Genomic DNA, 17,603 nt, shown 5'->3' on the forward strand with positions numbered 1-17,603 from the left:
GTGGAGTTCTCTCCAAGCTGTGGCGGGGCTTCTGGCGGCACCCGCCTCTCCTGCTTGGTCGTGTCAAGGAAGGCACCTTCTTCTCTCCTTCAGTAATTAGCAGCCTCAGCGAATGCAGTACATGCCGTTTATATACCGCCCACCCACTAAAATGCTGTGGGTGTCATACAGCCTGTTAAAAATATATATTAAAAAGTGTTACAATAAAACAATGCCAAAAGAAGCCGACTGCAGAATAAACAGAGTGGCTCCATGAAATGGGAGGGGTCTGGCTGAGGCGGTTTCGGCAGGTGTGCCTGCCCTGACCAGATCTACCTGCTGAAATTTCCCCTCTTCTGCACCCGTATTAAAGGGACGGGAGCCCTCCGTTCGGCGCTTCCTGTAGCCTCCCTGAGAGGCGGAACCAGCGTCAGGGAGCCCAAAGGGTTCCAGTCCGTAAAGCAGAATGAGAACGGTTGTTGGCGGGCGAAAAGGGCAGAGGTGTTAAAAGCTTCGGGGCCTGGCTCTGAATGGAGGGGAGAGCCGTTCCGGTCTGCTGATTCCTTTGGCCCCCATCCTCCTCCTCTGCTTCTTCTTCTTCTTTGGCAGGAGAAGGATTCGAACCTGGCCGCCCTGACGCAGAAGGCGGAGGCCCTGGAGGCCGAGCTGCAGGACCTCTCTTCCCAGGAGTCCAAAGACGAGGCTTCCCTCGCCAAAGTCAGGAAGCAGCTCCGGGACCTGGAGGCCAAGGCCAAGGACCAGGAGGAGGAGCTGGACGAGCAGGCGGGCACTATCCAGATGTTGGAGCAGGTAAGACGGGGGCGGAGCCTGCCACTCCCTCTCTCCCTCCCTCTCTCTCTGGCTCCCTGGCTCTCTCTCTCTGGCTCTGCCGGTTTTCTGGGCGTGCCGGTATCATGGGGGCGTGCGCCTTCTCATCCTCTGGCTTTATGTACCCGGGTTGCCGCTGTGACTTCTCCCAGAGGAAGGAAGCGACAGCTCTCGTTCGGCAGGTTCGAACCCAGGCCAGCGCCGGCCCCGGGTGCGGGCGAGGCAGGCTCCTGTCGCGTTTCTCCAGAGGCGCCGGCTGGAAAACGCAGGCATGCGGGCGTCGGAAATGGCCGCGGCCAGGCGAGTAAGTAACCACCTTTTGGAGCCTGTGGATCCAGACACCGGCCCTCGGGTGAGGAGCCCCCGGACCGTCCTCACTCTGGGCGTTGGTCTGCTGGTGGTTTAGAATATTGCTTGGCCCTGCCTGAGCCAGGGGGCAGAAAGCTGGCCCCCTCTCCACCTGCCTGCCTGTCTGCCTGCTTGCCTACCTGCCTCCTTGCTTCTTGGGTGGGGGCGTTTTTGAATCCAGCTCCAGGACCCCCTGGTTGGAACATAGGTCCCAGCTTCCTCCCTCTGGCCAGGCTGGCTGGGAGGTCCTTGGGGTTGTCGTTCAAAAGGAGGAGCTGTTGCCCGTTCTGGGAAGGTTTCGAGGGATGGGCCTGGATGTGTCTCCACAGCCGGGGAGCCACAGGGCTCAGTGGGTGAAGTGTCAGAGTGCAGGTGGGCAAGAAGGACTAGAAAGAGCAGAGCCAGACCACGAGGTCGTCCGATTAGTCAGAAGGCTCCGGAAGGAGCTGTGCTCTGGACCAAAGTCACAAAGACCAAAGTCAGCCTCAGAAAGTGGAGCTTCTGCTTTCCTGGAGGACCAAGTCGAGAAAGAGAGAGAGAGAGAGAGAGAGAGAGAGAGAGAGAGGAAGGACCCCTGTGGCTGGCCAGTCCTCTTGCCACAGAGTTGTTTTTTCTCTCCTCCACCTTGGCCTCTTCATTTATTCTGGGAGAGAGGCAGCCTGTAAATAAAACCAATTAATCAATGGCTGTTACCATCCGTGGTGCTGGCCGCCATCTCTTTCCCAGACCTCTCATTTGTCCCCAGAGCTGGCTGACGTTCGGTTGCCAGCCAGTCAATTTATAAGTCAGTGAGCCGCACGATTAAGGAGCAATGGGACGGCGACACAGATGGAGGGGAGGGAGATTGCGAGGTGTCGGAAGGGAGCCTTGGCGGGCGAGGCAGGTGGTCAGAGAGGTCAGTCTGCGAGCAGAGCCCTCCTGTCTGGACAGCCTTTCTCCATTGTGAGCCCCCGGAGTGAGCACCGAGTCAGGGATTCCCTAGGATAGATTCCTCTTCTTTCTCTTGAAAAGCTATACCCTGCCTCCTTCAAGGAACTGAAGGCAGAGGACTTGGTCCTCTCTCTCTCTCTGTCTCACACACACACACACACACACAGACGCACGGACACAGGCACACACTCCATTGTAATCTCCAACACAGCCTTGTGAGGTTTCTCAGGCTGTGAAGGAGAGAGGGGCGTGTGTACCTGGGCTGCTCTGAAGCTCAGAACCAAGCAGATCTCATGGGAGAAGGGAACAGGCAAAGCCTGCCAGAGCTCTCTGGGTGTGAAAGGTCAGGCTGCTGGAAGCCGGGGAGAAGAGAGAGCAGGTGTCCGGAGGAGAGCCCAGAGCTGAGCTGAAGGCCCCGGGCGCCGTCCCACCCGAGGGCCTCCGGGGAGTTGGAGAAGGCGAGAGTCCTGCCGGAAGCTGCTGGAGAGCCACGAGTGCCGCTGCCCTGCAGATGCAGGTGGCACCAGGCTGAGTGGGTTGAGGGTCTGATGGGGCAGGAGGCGCCTTCCTGGGTTCCCAGCGGAAGCCCCGCCGGGCGTGACCTCACAGCTCCTTCTCTCCCATTTAGGCCAAGCTCCGGCTGGAGATGGAGATGGAGCGGCTGCGTCAGACACACTCCAAAGAAGTGGAGAGCCGGGATGAAGAGGTGGAAGAGACTCGGCAGTCCTGCCAGAAGAAGGTGAGGAAGGAAACACAACCCCTCGGGAAGCGGGCCGTTCCAAGCCAACAAACACTGGGCCTGGGTCAAGGCCTGGCTCGCACCTTGGGTTCTCCTGATTCCCCTTCCTCTGCTGCCGGGAAGCCCTTCCCACCTCCTCCTGCTCCTCCTTCCCAAGAAAGCCTTCTCCTTCCTTGCATCCTGTGAGCTGAGGGATCAGGTGGTTCCAGACGCCCACGTGCTATGTCTTAATTAGCAGGACGGGAGCCTGGCCCTGGGCTGGCTGGGAGCAGGAAAAGTGATGTGTTTCCTTCCTTCCTTTGTCATGCCACTTAATCTCTGCCCTTCCTCATAGAACAACACACGAGTCACACACCGGGGAAAACAATAACACGTACAGTCACCGTCCTTGGCATCTGTCTGTGTGGCACTTCCTGTGGGTGTCGTCGTCGCTCAGAAGGTCCCAAGGGCCACCGTTGCCCTGAATGGCTTTGCCTTCAGACGACGCTCCTGCAAGCAGGGAACGAGGGCGAAGGGAGGCAGAGCTGGAGAGCCTCCTTGCCTGGAGGAAGGAGCTTGGCTGGGGACTCCCGGGTGTCGCTTCTCCTCAGATTAATAAATAATAAGCGTGACATTTCACAATCAATTAAGAAGTCAATACTGGCTAATGCTCACCTCCCGGGTGAAGCAGAAAGCTCTCCTGGAAGAAACACAAACCCTGCCTGGCTGGAAACCTCGAGGGCAATCTGTAACGAGGCTCGGCAAGGGAAGGCCGCTCTCAAGCGGCTGGGGGGCCCGGATCCGGGCCGTCCCGGTGCCCTGAATGGGACTGGGCTGCAGCAGAGCACGGGAGCCTGGGCAGGGATGTCAGAGCAGCGGGAGGGCCGCCGGGTTGGACAGAGAGGCTGGCCACCCCAGAGGCTTGGCGGGGCAGCCCCTGTGCACGCGGACTCGGAAGGAAGCCCCATGCGGGCCCCGGAGGGGGGGCTTCCTCCCCAAGGAGGGAGGGTGTGTACAGGGTGGCTGCGGTAACTGCACCCGGGTTCCAAAGCCTGGTTGAGGACGGGACTTCTTGGAGATTGCTCCTTCCTGGGGTCAGCGTGAGTGGGAGGCCATGTGGCGGCACGTGGGCAACGTGTGCGTTTTTCTGAACCCTGACCATTCCCGCCTGCTCAACGGTAAAGGGATGTCATGCTTCCTTTGGTAACTCTAAAAGGCAAATGTATTTAATTTTAATAGATGAATTAATCAGCTGAAATGCATGTGATTAGCCACCTAAAAAGTTCCCTAATCAGCCGGCAGCTGGAATAGAATGGCTTTATTATTTATCTGCACCGTTCATTCAATTAATATAAAAATTATTTTGAAAAATCTGGGTCCTCTCTTTATCAAAAATCTTGTAGGGCTCTTATATGAAGCCCTTTTGCTCCCTCGGAGGAACCTTTTGAGCCCCAAAAACGGAATCTCCCTTAAAATGTGATAAAATAAATCGGAGCAGGATTTCTGAAACAGCCCCCTCTGGGAACTAGAAGGGGCTCATCTCTTGGGATCGGGAAGCCTGGTTGGGGCTGCGGGGGGGGGCGGGCTTGGCAGAGAGCAAAACCTGAACCCAGAACAGGTCCTCGGGCAAATTCCATTCGATCCACATGCCGAGGAACACGCCAAGTCCTGAATGGAGCAGGTGTCTTGGTCCACATGCAGTCTTCCGGTCCGGAGTCCCAAGACCCAAGCCTGAGTCCCTGTTATAACCAAGGGAAAAAAAGCGAGGGAGTTGGGTGGGTTTTGAGTCTGAGTCATGTGGGGGGGGGAACCCAAGTGGATCCGAGTCGAGTTCCTAGTGGGACTTAAGTTCGATTTGACAGCAAGTCTTGTGACTCAAGTCCCCATCCTTGGCAGGGTGCGGTGCCATGACAAGGGGCTTGAGGACACCCTCTGCTTCCGTATGCCCAACGCTCCTTCTCATCCCCCCCTGCCCACAGCTGAGGTCTTGGTAGACCAGGTAGAAGCAGGGCTTTGGGGTCCCTGGGCCATCCCCCGGCTTCCCTACAGCCTTGGTAGCCCCCCCCCCGGGCGTGTTGGTCTCGGAGCTGTGAAAGAATTAGATGTTCAAGGGGCGTATTCTTTGTGAACCGGACGCGGTCCCCCAGCTGGGAGCGGGTATCCCCTCTTCCCCAGGGCTGACGTGTCCTTTGCTGACCCCCTTTGCTTGCCGGTGGCTCCCAACAGCTGAAGCAGATGGAGATGCAGCTGGAGGAGGAGTATGAGGAGAAGCAGAAGGTGCTGCGAGAGAAGAGGGACCTGGAGGCGAGGCTGGCGGCTGTCAGCGACCAGGTAGGGGAGAGAGAGCTCTCCTGAGGGCTGGCGGGGGTGGGGGTGGGAGGCTACTGCAGGGAGACTCCGCCGATGGAGGAGGAGCAGATCCCTGCTCTCACCCAGCTTTCCTCCTCAGGTCAACCAGCGGGACTTTGAGACGGAGAAGCGACTCCGGAAGGACCTGAAGCGCACCAAGGCCCTCCTGGCCGACGCACAGGTCATGCTGGACCACCTGAAGAACAACGCGCCCAGCAAGCGGGAGATCGCACAGCTCAAGAACCAGGTGTGCTGCCCGTTGGAGCCCCTCCCTCTGGCGGCCCAGGGGTGCCTCCGAAGGGAGGGGTGGGGTCGTGCTGGTTGAGCCGCCTGCCACGTGGAGGGCCCACCCAGGTGGGCCTGGTTGGCAGGAGGCCCTCCGGGGGGGGGAGGTTGTGGACCACGTGTCCCAGAGGGGCAAGAGGGCCTTTGGTGCTCAAGCTTTCTTGGGCAAGGCCTTGGCGGCGCTTTGCCTGAGGCAGAAGCCAGACTGGGTTCCTGGACAAAGGGAAGCAGCAAGGTTTGGTGGTAGGGAGGGGTCGGAGCGTCTGCAAGAGAAGTCGGCCCTCCTAACTCTTGCTTGTCCCCCGGGATGGGGCGTGGGCTCTCTCAACAGCTGGAAGAGTCAGAGTTCACCTGTGCAGCTGCAGTCAAAGCTCGCAAGTCCATGGAGGTGGAGATTGAGGACCTTCACCTGCAGATTGATGATCTCTCCAAGGCCAAGGCAGGGGTAGGTCCCTCCGTCCTCCCTGCTTTCGCCCCCACCGATCTCCGATCTCCCCCCCCATGAAAGATGTGGGGGACCCTCCACGGAGTGGCAGCCCTCACAAGGTCTGGCCCCCTGGGCGCTCTTTCCATGTTGATGCTTTCATGTATACTACCCTGTCCACTCAACTGGAGACGGAGGTTCCCCAAGACGTCCCAGGCGCTAGCCAATGGGTGTGGTTGACTCGCAGCTGCCCTTTTTGGAGCTTGGCTGGTCCACAGCGCCTGTAGCCAGGCTGTGTGTCTGGGTCGAGTGGCAGCGGGGGCCTTGGGCCTTGGACAGGAAGAGGACTCTCCCGTCCTGTCCGGCGAGGTCTTTGAAAGAACTGGGTTTAACCCACCTTCCCTCCTCGAGCAGCTGGAAGAGCAGTTGAGCCGCCTGCAGCGGGAGAAGAACGAGGTGCAGAGCCGGCTGGAGGAAGACCAAGAGGACATGAACGAGCTCATGAAGAAGCACAAGGCGGCCGTCGCTCAAGTGAGCGAGCCCCTCCTCCCCGGCCTGTCCCGGCCTCTCTCGCTTGGCCCAAGTCCCGTCCTGGGGGAGGCTCCCTTTGGGGCAGGGGGTGGGATGGCAGAGTCTCTCTCCTCACACCGAGGGCAGCCCGATCCATCCGGAGGGTGGGTGGGCGGGCGGCTGCAGAGCAGGGTCTGGCAGGCGTCTCCCGTCCTTGGCTCGCCAAAGGCTCTGCCCGGCTGCGCCTCCGCCTGCGCTCCCCCCAAATCCCACTTCCTCTCCTCCAGGCCTCCCGAGACTTGGCCCAGATCAACGATCTCCAGTCGCAGCTGGAAGAGGCCAGCAAGGAGAAGCAGGAGCTGCAGGAGAAGGTCGGTGGAGGGGAGTTGTGTGTCTGTGTGTGTGTTGGGGGTTGGGGAGGCACCCTGCTGCTTTTCTGCCTGCGGGGGGGGGAGGGCTGCTCCACCCATCCCATGAGTGACAGCGGACCCCCTTCCTGCCCCCTGTCTCCTCAGCTGCAAGGCCTCCAGAGCCAGCTGGAGTTTGTGGAGCAGTCCATGGTGGACAAATCGTTGGTCAGCCGGCAGGAGGCCAAGATCCGTGAGCTGGAGACGCGGCTGGAATTTGAGAGGACTCAGGTCAAGCGCCTGGAGGTGAGGGGCCGTGCGCCGTTTCAGGGTCTGCAGGTGGAAACCTTGCCCCTTTTCTTTCAGACTCCTGCTCTTGGTGATGCTGGGTGGGTGCGTCTGGAAGAAGCTCCTGAAACTTCTCCGGGGGGGGGGGCAGGCGCCTGGGGAGCTCTGGGGCTGCGTGGGGTGGGAGCCCATCTGGGGGGGGACCCCAGCAGCTTGGCTTCCCTGGTGCCATGGCCCGGCCCTGCCCCCTTTTCTCCGCTGCCTTCTTCTCCCACCCGGGTCCTTGGTCGGCCAAAGCAGAGCCGAAGGGGCTCCACCTCAGAGCTGTGGAGGAACAACAGAAGGCGGTGGTGTTCCTCGCCATTCCTTCGAAAGCTGGAATAATGTTTCTCAGGTCCCCAAAGCTGAAAAAGAAAAGAACCAGCCTCGGGCAAATTCTGAGAGATGTCACAGAACACTTTTCAAGGACTAGGAGCTCCCCCCCGCCCCCCAGTTGTGTTGGGCTGCGACTCCCCTTATCCCTTAACCAGGCCGCTGCCTGCGTGAGCCTGTCTTTTCCCTCGCGGATCAGTGCCTGTGACGCCACAGGACGTGCCTTGGTATTTGAACACCTGGGCTGCAGGATTCCACCTTTTTTCCAAATCCTGATGGGAAAACCATGCAGGAGGACAAAGCAAAGTCACCTTCAGCAGCCGTGGGCTTAATTTCAAGCAGCCCCCAGCCTCTTCCGAAAAGCCCTCTGCAAGCCGTTAAGGGATCTTCCCAGAAGTCTGGATTATTCCCACCCTCAGTCACTGGCAGCCTGTTGGATAAGGAGGAAGGGAAGGAAAGAGAGAGAGGAAAGAGGGTGTCAGAATAAGAAAGAAAGAAAGAAAGAAAGAAAGAAAGAGCGGACTCTCCCCCCCCGGGGGGGGTTGTTTCTCCATAAATTGCATAGGCTCTCTTACCAAAATAGGTCTCTAGTCCTCATGATCCTATTGAAAAAGGCTCAATGCGAATAGCAACAGAGGGAGTAGAGGTATAAAAAGAGGGATGGCTTCACTCATAGCCAGCAGGCACCTCGTGACAGGCTACCTCCCAAGAGAACATGAAAAGAAAAGCTCATTCGGGGTGCTTTTTCATGTGGGGCCAGGGAACAAGAGGGGCCACACAGGAAGTGCATATGGGATGCGTGCGTGCATGCATAGATTCTGAACGTTTGCGGTATGTGGCAGGTGGGCGAGCGAAAGACAAGAAAGGGGCTTGTGTGGTTCTGTCAATTACAAATAAATAGCTTCCCCACACACACACACACAACCGCCCTTTGCTCTTCTGTCTCCGTACTGCTCTGCCTGGTGTAAGAACCCCAGTCCAGCCCGGCACGTTGTGGAAACGAGGGCCCTTCCCCGTCTCCCGCAGCTGCACCTGTCAAATGCCCGGCCTGCTTGATATTCTGCTGTCGCTGCTCCTCCTTCCGCCGAGGGAACCGAGAAGCTTTAGAGCTCCCTCTTAATATTTCCGTGCCATTATTCGCTTCCCCCCCCTTCTTGCCCCACCAGCACCATAAATATGCAGGGGACGGCGCTCAGCTGCCGCGAAAGGATGGAATCTATTTTTCTCCCTACATTACATGCTGTAATTACTTCACACAAAGTTAAATCTATTTTTCCAATTCACCAAAGCCCCCCTGATTATTCTGCCCACCACCCGGCGGGCGGGGAGTGGGCTGAGGGCGCAGGCAAAGGAGGGAAAAGTTCCTTTTCCCCGAGGCTCAACTCGGCAGCCACCCTCCCCACTCCCCCCCCCTCGAGCTCCCTCCGCTGCCTGCCACCCCCTCATGTAAATTCATAGCGCTGGGTTCGTTTGTTCCATTAACGCTCGGCGGGGAACGATTGGACCACGCTCATTCCCGGGCTCTGTCCCCTGTAATTGCCGTTGTCTGCTACCATTATGTGCAGGAGATGAATATTGATGCTCCGGTCCCTGTGCTCTCCTGCCATCTCCTCTTCACCTGCTGTGGCTCGGGGCCAGGGGGTGGGCGGAGGTGGAGGGGAGGGCTGGCTGAGCACACACACCCCCGGTCAGAGGCGGTGAAACCCGGTGCTGTCCGGATCTTGCCACCTAAAAGCCAAGGCCAACCTCTTTCTTATTTATTTATTTATTTAGTTAGTTGATTAGCTAGTTAGTATTTCTTGGTTCTCTCTCATGTCCGGGGTCCCTTCTGATGGGTGAAGGGAGCATGTCCCTTTGCGAGGGTGAATGTTTCTCGATTTCATTTTCTGCTGTATTCTAGATTTTTTTTAACAGTCTCTGTCTCCCCCCCCCCCAACAAGCCCCCAGTGTCTAGAGTATAATGCTGATGTGCTGGATAGAATTAGATTTTACTAACCTCTTACCCAATATGACCTGAAAGGAAATTCTCTCCTGCTGGCCTTGGTCAAACTGAACTGTTGTGGAAGAGAGAGGACCCCGTGGCATCTCTCTGCTGTGGAGAGGTTAAGGAGGGGGGAAACGTCAGAAGAAACAAGAGGGGTCGGGAAGCACTCAAAAGCCCAAAGCCCGGGGGGGGGCGGGAAGGGGGGAAAGAACCTGTAGCTTTTACTTCCTCCCACATTCTGGTTTCCAAAATGTGGTGGAATTGGAAGGGGGGTTAAATTCAATTCTTGCTTGCAAATTCCAGGATGCTTTCTTTCCGGGTGGGTTCTGTTAAAGTTGCCCCTCATTTGTTCAGATCCAGAGCTAAACTTAAAGGGGGGTCAATGCTTTTATGGGGCGCTCTATGGTTGTGTTGGGTCCAGATTTAGGTCCCTTTCCTCAAGTCTGGGCTCAGGGAGAGGGTGTCAGCTTCAGGGCACCTGGAGCCACGTGTGGGACCCGGGAGGGTTCCTGGCTTCACCCACCCGCTGCTGCCTCTTGTGGGTCTCTTCAGGGCTTGGGATCCTCACTTTTTGGCTGACGGGGTCTCCTAGAATCCCCTAGCTGGCCTGGCCCCACAGGAAGGTTTCCAAGCTCTGGGCCTCTGCCCCACCTCGAAAGCTACTTGCTGGAGCAAGGCCCCTCCGGCAGCCACCTGCCAAGGCCGACCTGGTTCTCCATATTGTCTGTGTGAGGTGCAGGGGGCGCTTTCGGCAAAAGGCGACCGCCTTCCGGGTTTGGCCCCTTGGGCGAGTGACCGAATTCAAAGGCCAGATTGCCAAGCGGCAAACGAAACAGCCATTTTGCAAATTGTGCTCGGCTTGTGAAATCAGGAAGCCAAGATTCCCTCTACCCCAGGAGTGGCCAGCCAGCGGCTGCCTGGGTGCCCATCAGCCCCACCCAGCAGAGCCATGGGCAAGGAGCCGTAGGGGGCTGTCACTCGAAATATCCAGGGAGCCACTCAGTGCCCACCCCCGGGGATCTAGGACTTCAGAAGGGAGCCTTTCCAGCTGCAGAGACGCCCCTGACCATGGCTGAGGGTAGCCTCTCACACCCACCCCTCCGTCTCTCCTCCCTTTTGCCCTTCTCCGCTTAGAGCTTGGCCACCCGACTGAAGGAGAACATGGAGAAACTGACCGAAGAGCGGGACCAGCGCACGGCGGCCGAGAACCGGGAGAAAGAGCAGAACAAGCGCCTCCAGCGCCAGCTGCGGGACTCCAAGGAGGAGATGGCCGAGCTGGCCAAGAAGGAAGCCGAGGCCAGCCGGAAGAAGCACGAACTGGTACGGAGGGGAGCAAGCAGCGGCCCCTTCCCGGTCCCTCCTCCTCTTCCCCTCCCGCCTGCCCCCTCTGCACATTAGTAGGGGTTGGGGGGGGTGTGGAATCCCAAATCTTGCAAAGTCAGGAAACCTTGTACATCTGCAGAATACCCAGAGGGTCTTCCTGCTCCCTCCCTCCCTTTCACTCGCAACCCCCCCCCCCAATATTAAGGCACACCTCGCCCACGGTCAGCTATCCGTTTGGGGAGCTGCGTTTTTTGCAGCAGCAACAGGGGGAGCTCAGCGTGGCGGGTGCGGGTGCGGGGCATGGCGCATCCGTCGGTGAGGGTCCGGAGGTCCCGTTGCCCGGACAAAACTGTTTCCTTCTCTTTTTCTCAACCCCCTCCCCTGCCCCCCAGGAGATGGATCTGGAGAGCCTGGAAGCCGCCAACCAGAGCTTGCAGTCGGACCTGAAGCTGGCCTTCAAGCGGATCGGGGACCTGCAGGCGGCCATCGAGGACGAGATGGAGAGCGACGACAACGAGGACCTCATCAACAGGTGTGGGTGGAGGGGTGGGTGGATGCTGGTGGGGGGGGGAGACTCGCACTGAGGGAGCAGCATTGCCCTGTTCCATCATCCCACTCTCTGTGGCTCATTCCTCGACTTGCTGAAGGACACACCGGCCACCCACCGGGGCCCCCCACCCCTCCAGACCCTCACAGGCAAGACAGGGCGGCAGCGACCAGCACCCTCTTCCTGCAGACGGGGCCTGCCTTTGGAGACAGAGTCTCCATTAACCTCCCCCCCCCCAAACCTTGGGGCCTTCTAGACCCTGCTGGAGGTCAGCTCCTGGGAGGCCCAGCTAGCACAGCAAGCGAAGGGCCAGGGCCGAATGATCTGGAAGGCTGATGCTTCCTTCCATTGGACTCTCAAGGCTAGTGGCCGTGGAGGTAACGCCTCCTCCTCCTCAAAGCCTTGGCCGCCCGCTCCTTGGCCTTCCCTTCAGCCTGCTGGAGCTCCAGACCCTGACCCCGACCTCCTGGCGCCCCTCCTCCTCCTGCTCCCCCTTCCGCCCTCCCTGCCTCGTCTTCACCAAGGCCATCCCGGGCAGCCTCCCCTTCCATCTTTAGCTTTCAGTTGCCCCTTTGCCCCCTCCCCCCTTCTCATCTCAGATTTATTTCCTCCCCTGCCACTTTTTGTATGTTTTATATTATTTTGCTTGGTCTCCCGGCCCCCCCTCCCTTGTCTCTCCCCCCCCCCCTTCCCCGTACTCCAGTTTGCAGGACATGGTGGCAAAGTACCAGAGGCGCAGAAATAAGCTGTGAGGATAAGTGTCTCTCCTTGGTTGCTAGTAACATCTGGTTACTCCTAACCTCAAGCATGCCCTGGAGAGGGGAGGAGAGCCCCCCGCGGTGTCCCCTCTCCCCAGTATTAGTTGCATGCTGCCCCCCCCCGCATGTGCACTGATCTTGAAGCTCTAACCAGTGACTCCAAGCTCTTTGTGGCACAACCCCTGTGGGATGTGAAACTGACCACCGAATTCGGGGAAGGGACAGAGGTGTGGATGCCAGGCCATTAGACTGAGGGAGGGCGCCGGAGGGGAAGGAGAGAAAAAAGCGGGTAATGCTTTGGGATGGAGAAGCCACTAGACCTTGCCCTTCCTCGCTGACCCTTTGGAATAACAACCCCTGCATCGTGCACCCCACTCCGTCTGCATGACAGGCAGGTTGGCTGAAACTCACGTTGAGCCTCCGTCCTGCCTCTTTCCAGGTCTCTGCCTCTGTGTGTGTGCGTGCGTGCGTGCGCTACCTAAATTGGAGTGGAGCCTGCTGTGGTGCCTTGTAAGGACGCAGGGGCTCCCAGAGCAGCCCGTTTGTGGCATGCGAGGGCCCTGGATTTCTCCTCTTGGCCCGCGAAGGAGTGCCGGGCGTGTGAGGTTCTCTTGGCCTCCAACTGAAAACACCTTGTGTGAATGCCACGGAGTGTTTCCAAACCCGAGTCCCACAAGGGGAGTCCTCGGCAATGTGTACTGGTTTCTCGGGAGATCCATGCAATAGGAATAAGTTCAGTCAAGGAACTCTCTGGCCCCTCGCTGAGGGTTCCTTCAGGGGAGCCTCCCTGTAATGTGTGAAATCCTGAGCATGGAATGACAAGCCTGCCGCCGGGGCTGCCTGGAAGCAGCTAGAAACGAGCCTTAGCGAGGAAGGCTGATTCAGCGCTCTGGGTACGCTGGGAGCAGGGAGAGCTAGGCTAGCCTGTTCACCAAATTCAGTTTCAGCATTTTGCAGGAGAGGCAAAGAGTAACGCCCTGCCCCCAAGGGTGGGGTGGTGGTGGTGGTGGAGGGAAAGGGACCAGCTGGGGAGCCTTTGGAGGGCCAACTTCGGACCCCGGGAAGAACCAGATCTGGCTCTGGCGCTTGGGCTCCCTCGCGCCTGTTTTAATGAATCCCCTCACAATGTAGCCCCTTCTTTAACAGACCCTGCACGAGGTGCGTGTGTGTGCGTTGTGTTGTGTGTGTGACCAACACCAGAATAGCAAACCAGACCCAAACCCAACCATGCATAGGGAGGGGAAAAGCAGCCCCCCCCCCCGTCCCCATTCTCCGGAGCCCAGCATCTGCCCTCCAAACCCGGAAACCCAGCTTGCTTGCGGATGATGATGCTGAGAGCGGCAGGTGCCGCTCTCCTCCCTCCCTCCCTCCTGCCAAGCCCGGGCTGGCAATGGGCCTGGCTGGGGCCTGGCAAGTTCTGCAGGGGCTAATGATAAATGTAATTGTGTGCAGCAGTGATAGAAGGCCGAGGGAGCCTCGTTGTCACACACAATTAATGTCCCCCATCGTCCTGTCTGCGTCGCTCGGTTCCCCCCCCCCCCGGGATTTGGGTCCCAGTTAACTAATGGCACGTGAGCCTGGACATAAATTGCCTTTGACAGGAGGTTTAATTCTGACCATTTGAAATCTCAGCGGCCCCCAGAGTTTGTTTACGGGGCTCGCTTCAGCCTCTTTTTTCCCCCCTCCTCAAGCAGGAGAGGAAAAAATAAAATTAACAAACTGCCTCCTGGCATTTATTCACAGAGAGGGGGATGTGTGGGTTGATCAAGGGAGCTTGGGTGTTTTGAATTTAACAAGAGCCATTTGGATTCAGAGGAGAGGCTGTCCACCGTGTGCGGCTCCGCGACGAGAGAATAAGCCCGCGGTGAGATGGAGTGAGCGAGAGTGCTCCTTTAACATTGCGTTAAACGTATTTGTTAAGGGGTCTGTGGAGGAGGGGTGTGTGTGTGCGTGCGTGCGTGTGTGGGGGGGGTTTCCATTGCCCCTCTTTCCACTTAGCACCGTAGGAAGCTGAGCAGAGAGTTATTTAGCCTGTCGAGGCAGGAAGAGAAATAATGCTCCGATTTGCTCGTAGATACCGTTCTTACTGCCATAATCCTAATGAAAGTGGTAAACAGCCTGGTATTAGCGGGGGCAGATTTATACGAGAGCCCCCTTCCACGTACAAGGATAGGTTGTTCTGCTCTCCCCCCCCCTTCCTGGCTCCACTCCCGTGCATAACGGTGTTTGCGTGCTCCAGGCAATCAATACCGTTATGAATGCCGCTTATAAATTTGGAGGCGTTAAGCCGGATGGGGCCGCCTTTGCACATACATATAAATCAGGCCGCCCGTTACCGGCTGCGCAAAGAGGTTCGCTCGCTCGGGGCTGTAAATCCTGGTGCCACCGGGCTGCTCCCGCGCGTGGCCTGCTCAAGCGCCGCTTTGCCGAGGGACGGGGGATCGCTCTCCCCTGCTGTTGCCTTAACAGGGCACTCTGTAAAATGGAGCCCCTTTCCCTTTTATTCCCTTGACCCCCCCCGCCCGTCTTTGGGAGCTGCTCCAGACCCCTTTTCTTCCCGCACCTGCTTCATCGTCGCTCCACCATCCGTCCGTCCGTTCTGTATTCAGGTCCACAACTATGGAGAGAAGTCTTAGCTTCTGTTTACAACAAAGGGAAAAAAGAGAGGGATTGATGGGTGTGTGTGTGTGTGTGTGTGTGTATATATATATATATATATATATATATATATATATATATATATATATATATATATATATATATATATATATATATATATATATATATATATATATATATAAATATATATATATAAATGAGCTGAGCCCATCACATCGGAAGCCGGAAGGTTAGCTTTTAATTCCAAAGAGCACAGCTGGTCCCTGGAGGGTTTGAGAGTTTAATGGGGTTTTCCACTCACTGTTGTGTATCTCAGCAGTCTTTCATCTTGAGGGATCTCTCCCTCTCTCTACTTCATCCTTTTCTTTTTAAATATATATTTATCTCTTTCTCTCCTCTCTGCATTGTTCCCCCCTTTGCCCCCGTGTCTCTGAGGTCTGCCCCTCCTTGGAAGAGAAACTTGCCTTGTGCTTATTATACCAATTTAATGATTTGACTTTTTCCCCTCTGAAGGACTGGAATTTAGTACAGCTGTTGAGAATTTTCTGCCGCCGACATCCAGCCCTGTAGAGATCTGAAGATGTGCTTTTTTCTTTCAGGAGTTTAAAAAAAAAGAGAGAAAAAGAGAGAGAGAGAAAAAAAATTCTTGCCACCCTCGCCAAATGGCAAGAAGTCTTTATTTACTCAGGGGGTAGTGGAGGACCTCCAAGTTAAATGACTGTGAAATAAATACAAATAATTGCCTTGGAGTTCACTTGGCTAGCTCAGTAGAAAAGTTTGTGCTTTGCCTGCACAAGTTGTCTGTTGTGTGGGTTACGAGAAAGCTTGTGGCCTGAAACCTTACAAAGCCATTGCTGCCGGCCAGTGCAGGCAGTATGAAGCTAGATGGATAAAAACAGGCTAACTGAGCAATTGACTGCAGCTTCCAGTGTTTTCCCTTTGATTTAGTCCTTTTTTCAGGACCCGGAGGACCAGAGTTCTACTCTCTTGTTCAGGGGAGGATTTTTTTTTGGCGGGTTTCGCAGATGCCCTGCGGTGCCTTTAAGGCACACAACAGTAAATGGAGCCTCAAGGACAGGAGCCCCTTGTGGGCACTGGGAGCCTCGTGGTGGTGGTGACGATGAGCGATGGCTTACAAAATTAGGCTGGGGCCGATGGTTCGGGCAGCTCGAGAGAGCCTTCTGGAAGGCAGCTCGGCCATCCCGCACCGCAGGGCTGGCGGAGGCAGGCGGGGCCAGCTTCCCTCTTTGGGGCAGAGAGACCGGTCCCCATAAGTTCTTGGTGCTCAGGGAGCAAACGGCGAGGTGACCCCTAGCAGGTTTTGCTTCCTCTTTGGGGAGCAAAGGATGTGTGTGCCCTTGTCCCTTCACTCCCCTCTCTTTCCTCTCTTGGTTTTTTTTTCTTCTTGCTTAAAAAAATATCATTTCGACCAGAGTGGCGGCACTGGCTAACTAAGAGACACGTGAGCTACACCGTAGAGCAGATCTGTTTCCCCGACTCCTCCGTTTGTTCTGTGGCCTGGAAGAATGATTTGCGTTGTGGGTCAAGGCGGTTCAGACCGTTTCACCCCTTTGTTACAGGGGTGGGGAAATGGGTGGTCCTCCAGAGGTGGTTGGACGGCAGTTCCCATCATCCCATGGAAGTGGTGGTGGACGAGGAGGATGGGAGCCGTAGTCCAGCAGCCTCCGAAGGGTTCTGCCGCTTCAGGCCGAGCTCTAGCAGCAGGACGGGGGTGGGGGGTTCTTTCTTGAGCCCTCGAGCGCTGGCTGGCTCTTCCCTCGTCGGACCTTCTCTAAGCACTGCTGCATGCGCTCCTGGCCTGATGCTTGCCCACTCCTCTCTCTTCCCCCCCCCACTCCTGGCCTCAAGGAGGCCTCTCTCTGGTGGTCCCTCCGTGGCGCTCCCCCCTCACAAACACCCCCTTCTGCTCCTTCCAGCGATGGAGACTCAGATGCCGACTCGGAGCTCGAGGACCGGGTGGACGGCGTGAAGTCGTGGCTGTCCAAGAACAAGACTCCCTCCAAGACGGTCTCGGAAGACGGCAGCTTGAAGAGCAGCAGGTCGGTCGGTCGGCTGGGCCAGGCTGGGTGTGGGCTTCCCGGGAAGGGCCGGGGTGGTGGTGGTGGTGGTGGGGGTTCGGTGGGTCCTTGCTTCTCAGTTCCACATAGGCCCCGCCATCTTGGAGGATGCAACGGGGCGCGAAACAGCAGACCGGGTGCTGCCGTTCGGAGGCCTCTCTTTCCTGACCCTGCCGAGGCTCCCGCCAACCCCCTGGGGGGCTTGGGCATTAAATGGGTGCCCGCTGCCCACCCCCAGCTCCTCTCTTGGGGCTGAGCTTGCCCGAGAGATGGGCTTCGGTTTCTCAGCTCCGGCTGAGCTGTTGCATCCAGTCCAGAGACAGGGCGGTTTTCTCTTTGAGGTGGCAGCTTCCTGAATGGCAAGGCAATGGCGGGATTCTGGGAACGATGGTTTCCTCCTCCTGGGTGCCGATGGGTCCCTGTGCAGGAAAGGGGTCCCCTTGCTCCTGAAGATGTCGGGGCTGCCGGGTCTGGTTGTTTCCAGGAAGGGGCAAGAGAGGCTGTTGGGTTGAAGACTCCGGGGGGGGGGGACGTGGGGCATTTCTCCGCCAGGTGCCCAAGAGGCTTTGTGTCTGCCCATCACCCCACCTGCCTTTTTCATTGACACCTGTGCAGGCTCTCTGGGGAAGGAAAGCGAGCAGGTACGGACGAACCAGGGTCTGGGAAGAGCAAAAGGCTGGAGGTCATGCCCTCCCTGCCACCTTGGCTCTTGAGGAGGCCCGGCTGGAGATTCAAGCGAGACGATGCAAACAAGGCTGGACCAAAATCTTTCGCTGCCTGAGTGAGGATGGGGGAAGAGGCGCCCCTTGACTCAGCCGCTCAAGCCCAGGGTCACGATGCTCAAAGCCAGCCAGGCTTCCTTCCTTCCTTCCAAGTCCCAATCCTTGAGAGCACAACGGGAAGGTCCGCTGCCCCG

The 17,603-nt window shown here is 57.4% G+C and overlaps 1 protein-coding gene and 1 long non-coding RNA gene across 13 annotated transcripts in view; one reads left to right on the top strand and one right to left on the bottom strand.

Annotated features, from left to right (window-relative positions):
• MYO18A (myosin XVIIIA) overlaps positions 1-17,603 on the top strand; it is a 102,147-nt gene that overhangs the window by 74,643 nt on the left and 9,901 nt on the right. For 9 of the 12 annotated variants that reach the window (XM_078379164.1, XM_072978671.2, XM_078379166.1 and 6 more), the window contains 12 exons: positions 589-789; positions 2,714-2,824; positions 5,030-5,134; positions 5,253-5,399; positions 5,769-5,882; positions 6,276-6,392; positions 6,659-6,742; positions 6,887-7,024; positions 10,497-10,682; positions 11,078-11,217; positions 11,936-11,980; positions 16,547-16,669. In XM_078379164.1, the coding sequence (XP_078235290.1) occupies positions 589-789; positions 2,714-2,824; positions 5,030-5,134; positions 5,253-5,399; positions 5,769-5,882; positions 6,276-6,392; positions 6,659-6,742; positions 6,887-7,024; positions 10,497-10,682; positions 11,078-11,217; positions 11,936-11,980; positions 16,547-16,669 (1,511 nt within the window). The remainder of the gene's footprint in view (positions 1-588; positions 790-2,713; positions 2,825-5,029; positions 5,135-5,252; positions 5,400-5,768; positions 5,883-6,275; positions 6,393-6,658; positions 6,743-6,886; positions 7,025-10,496; positions 10,683-11,077; positions 11,218-11,935; positions 11,981-16,546; positions 16,670-17,603) is intronic. The other 3 variants (XM_078379165.1, XM_078379173.1, XM_078379175.1) reach the window with 1 other exon arrangement.
• Positions 4,020-6,281, bottom strand: LOC144584038 (uncharacterized). Its single transcript, XR_013538040.1, has 2 exons — positions 6,048-6,281; positions 4,020-4,542 (listed from the first exon to the last, which is right to left on the bottom strand). It is a non-coding gene; the product is annotated as an uncharacterized LOC144584038 (long non-coding RNA).

Source organism: Pogona vitticeps, chromosome 7, assembly GCF_051106095.1.
Source record: "Pogona vitticeps strain Pit_001003342236 chromosome 7, PviZW2.1, whole genome shotgun sequence".
NCBI lineage: Eukaryota > Metazoa > Chordata > Lepidosauria > Squamata > Agamidae > Pogona > Pogona vitticeps.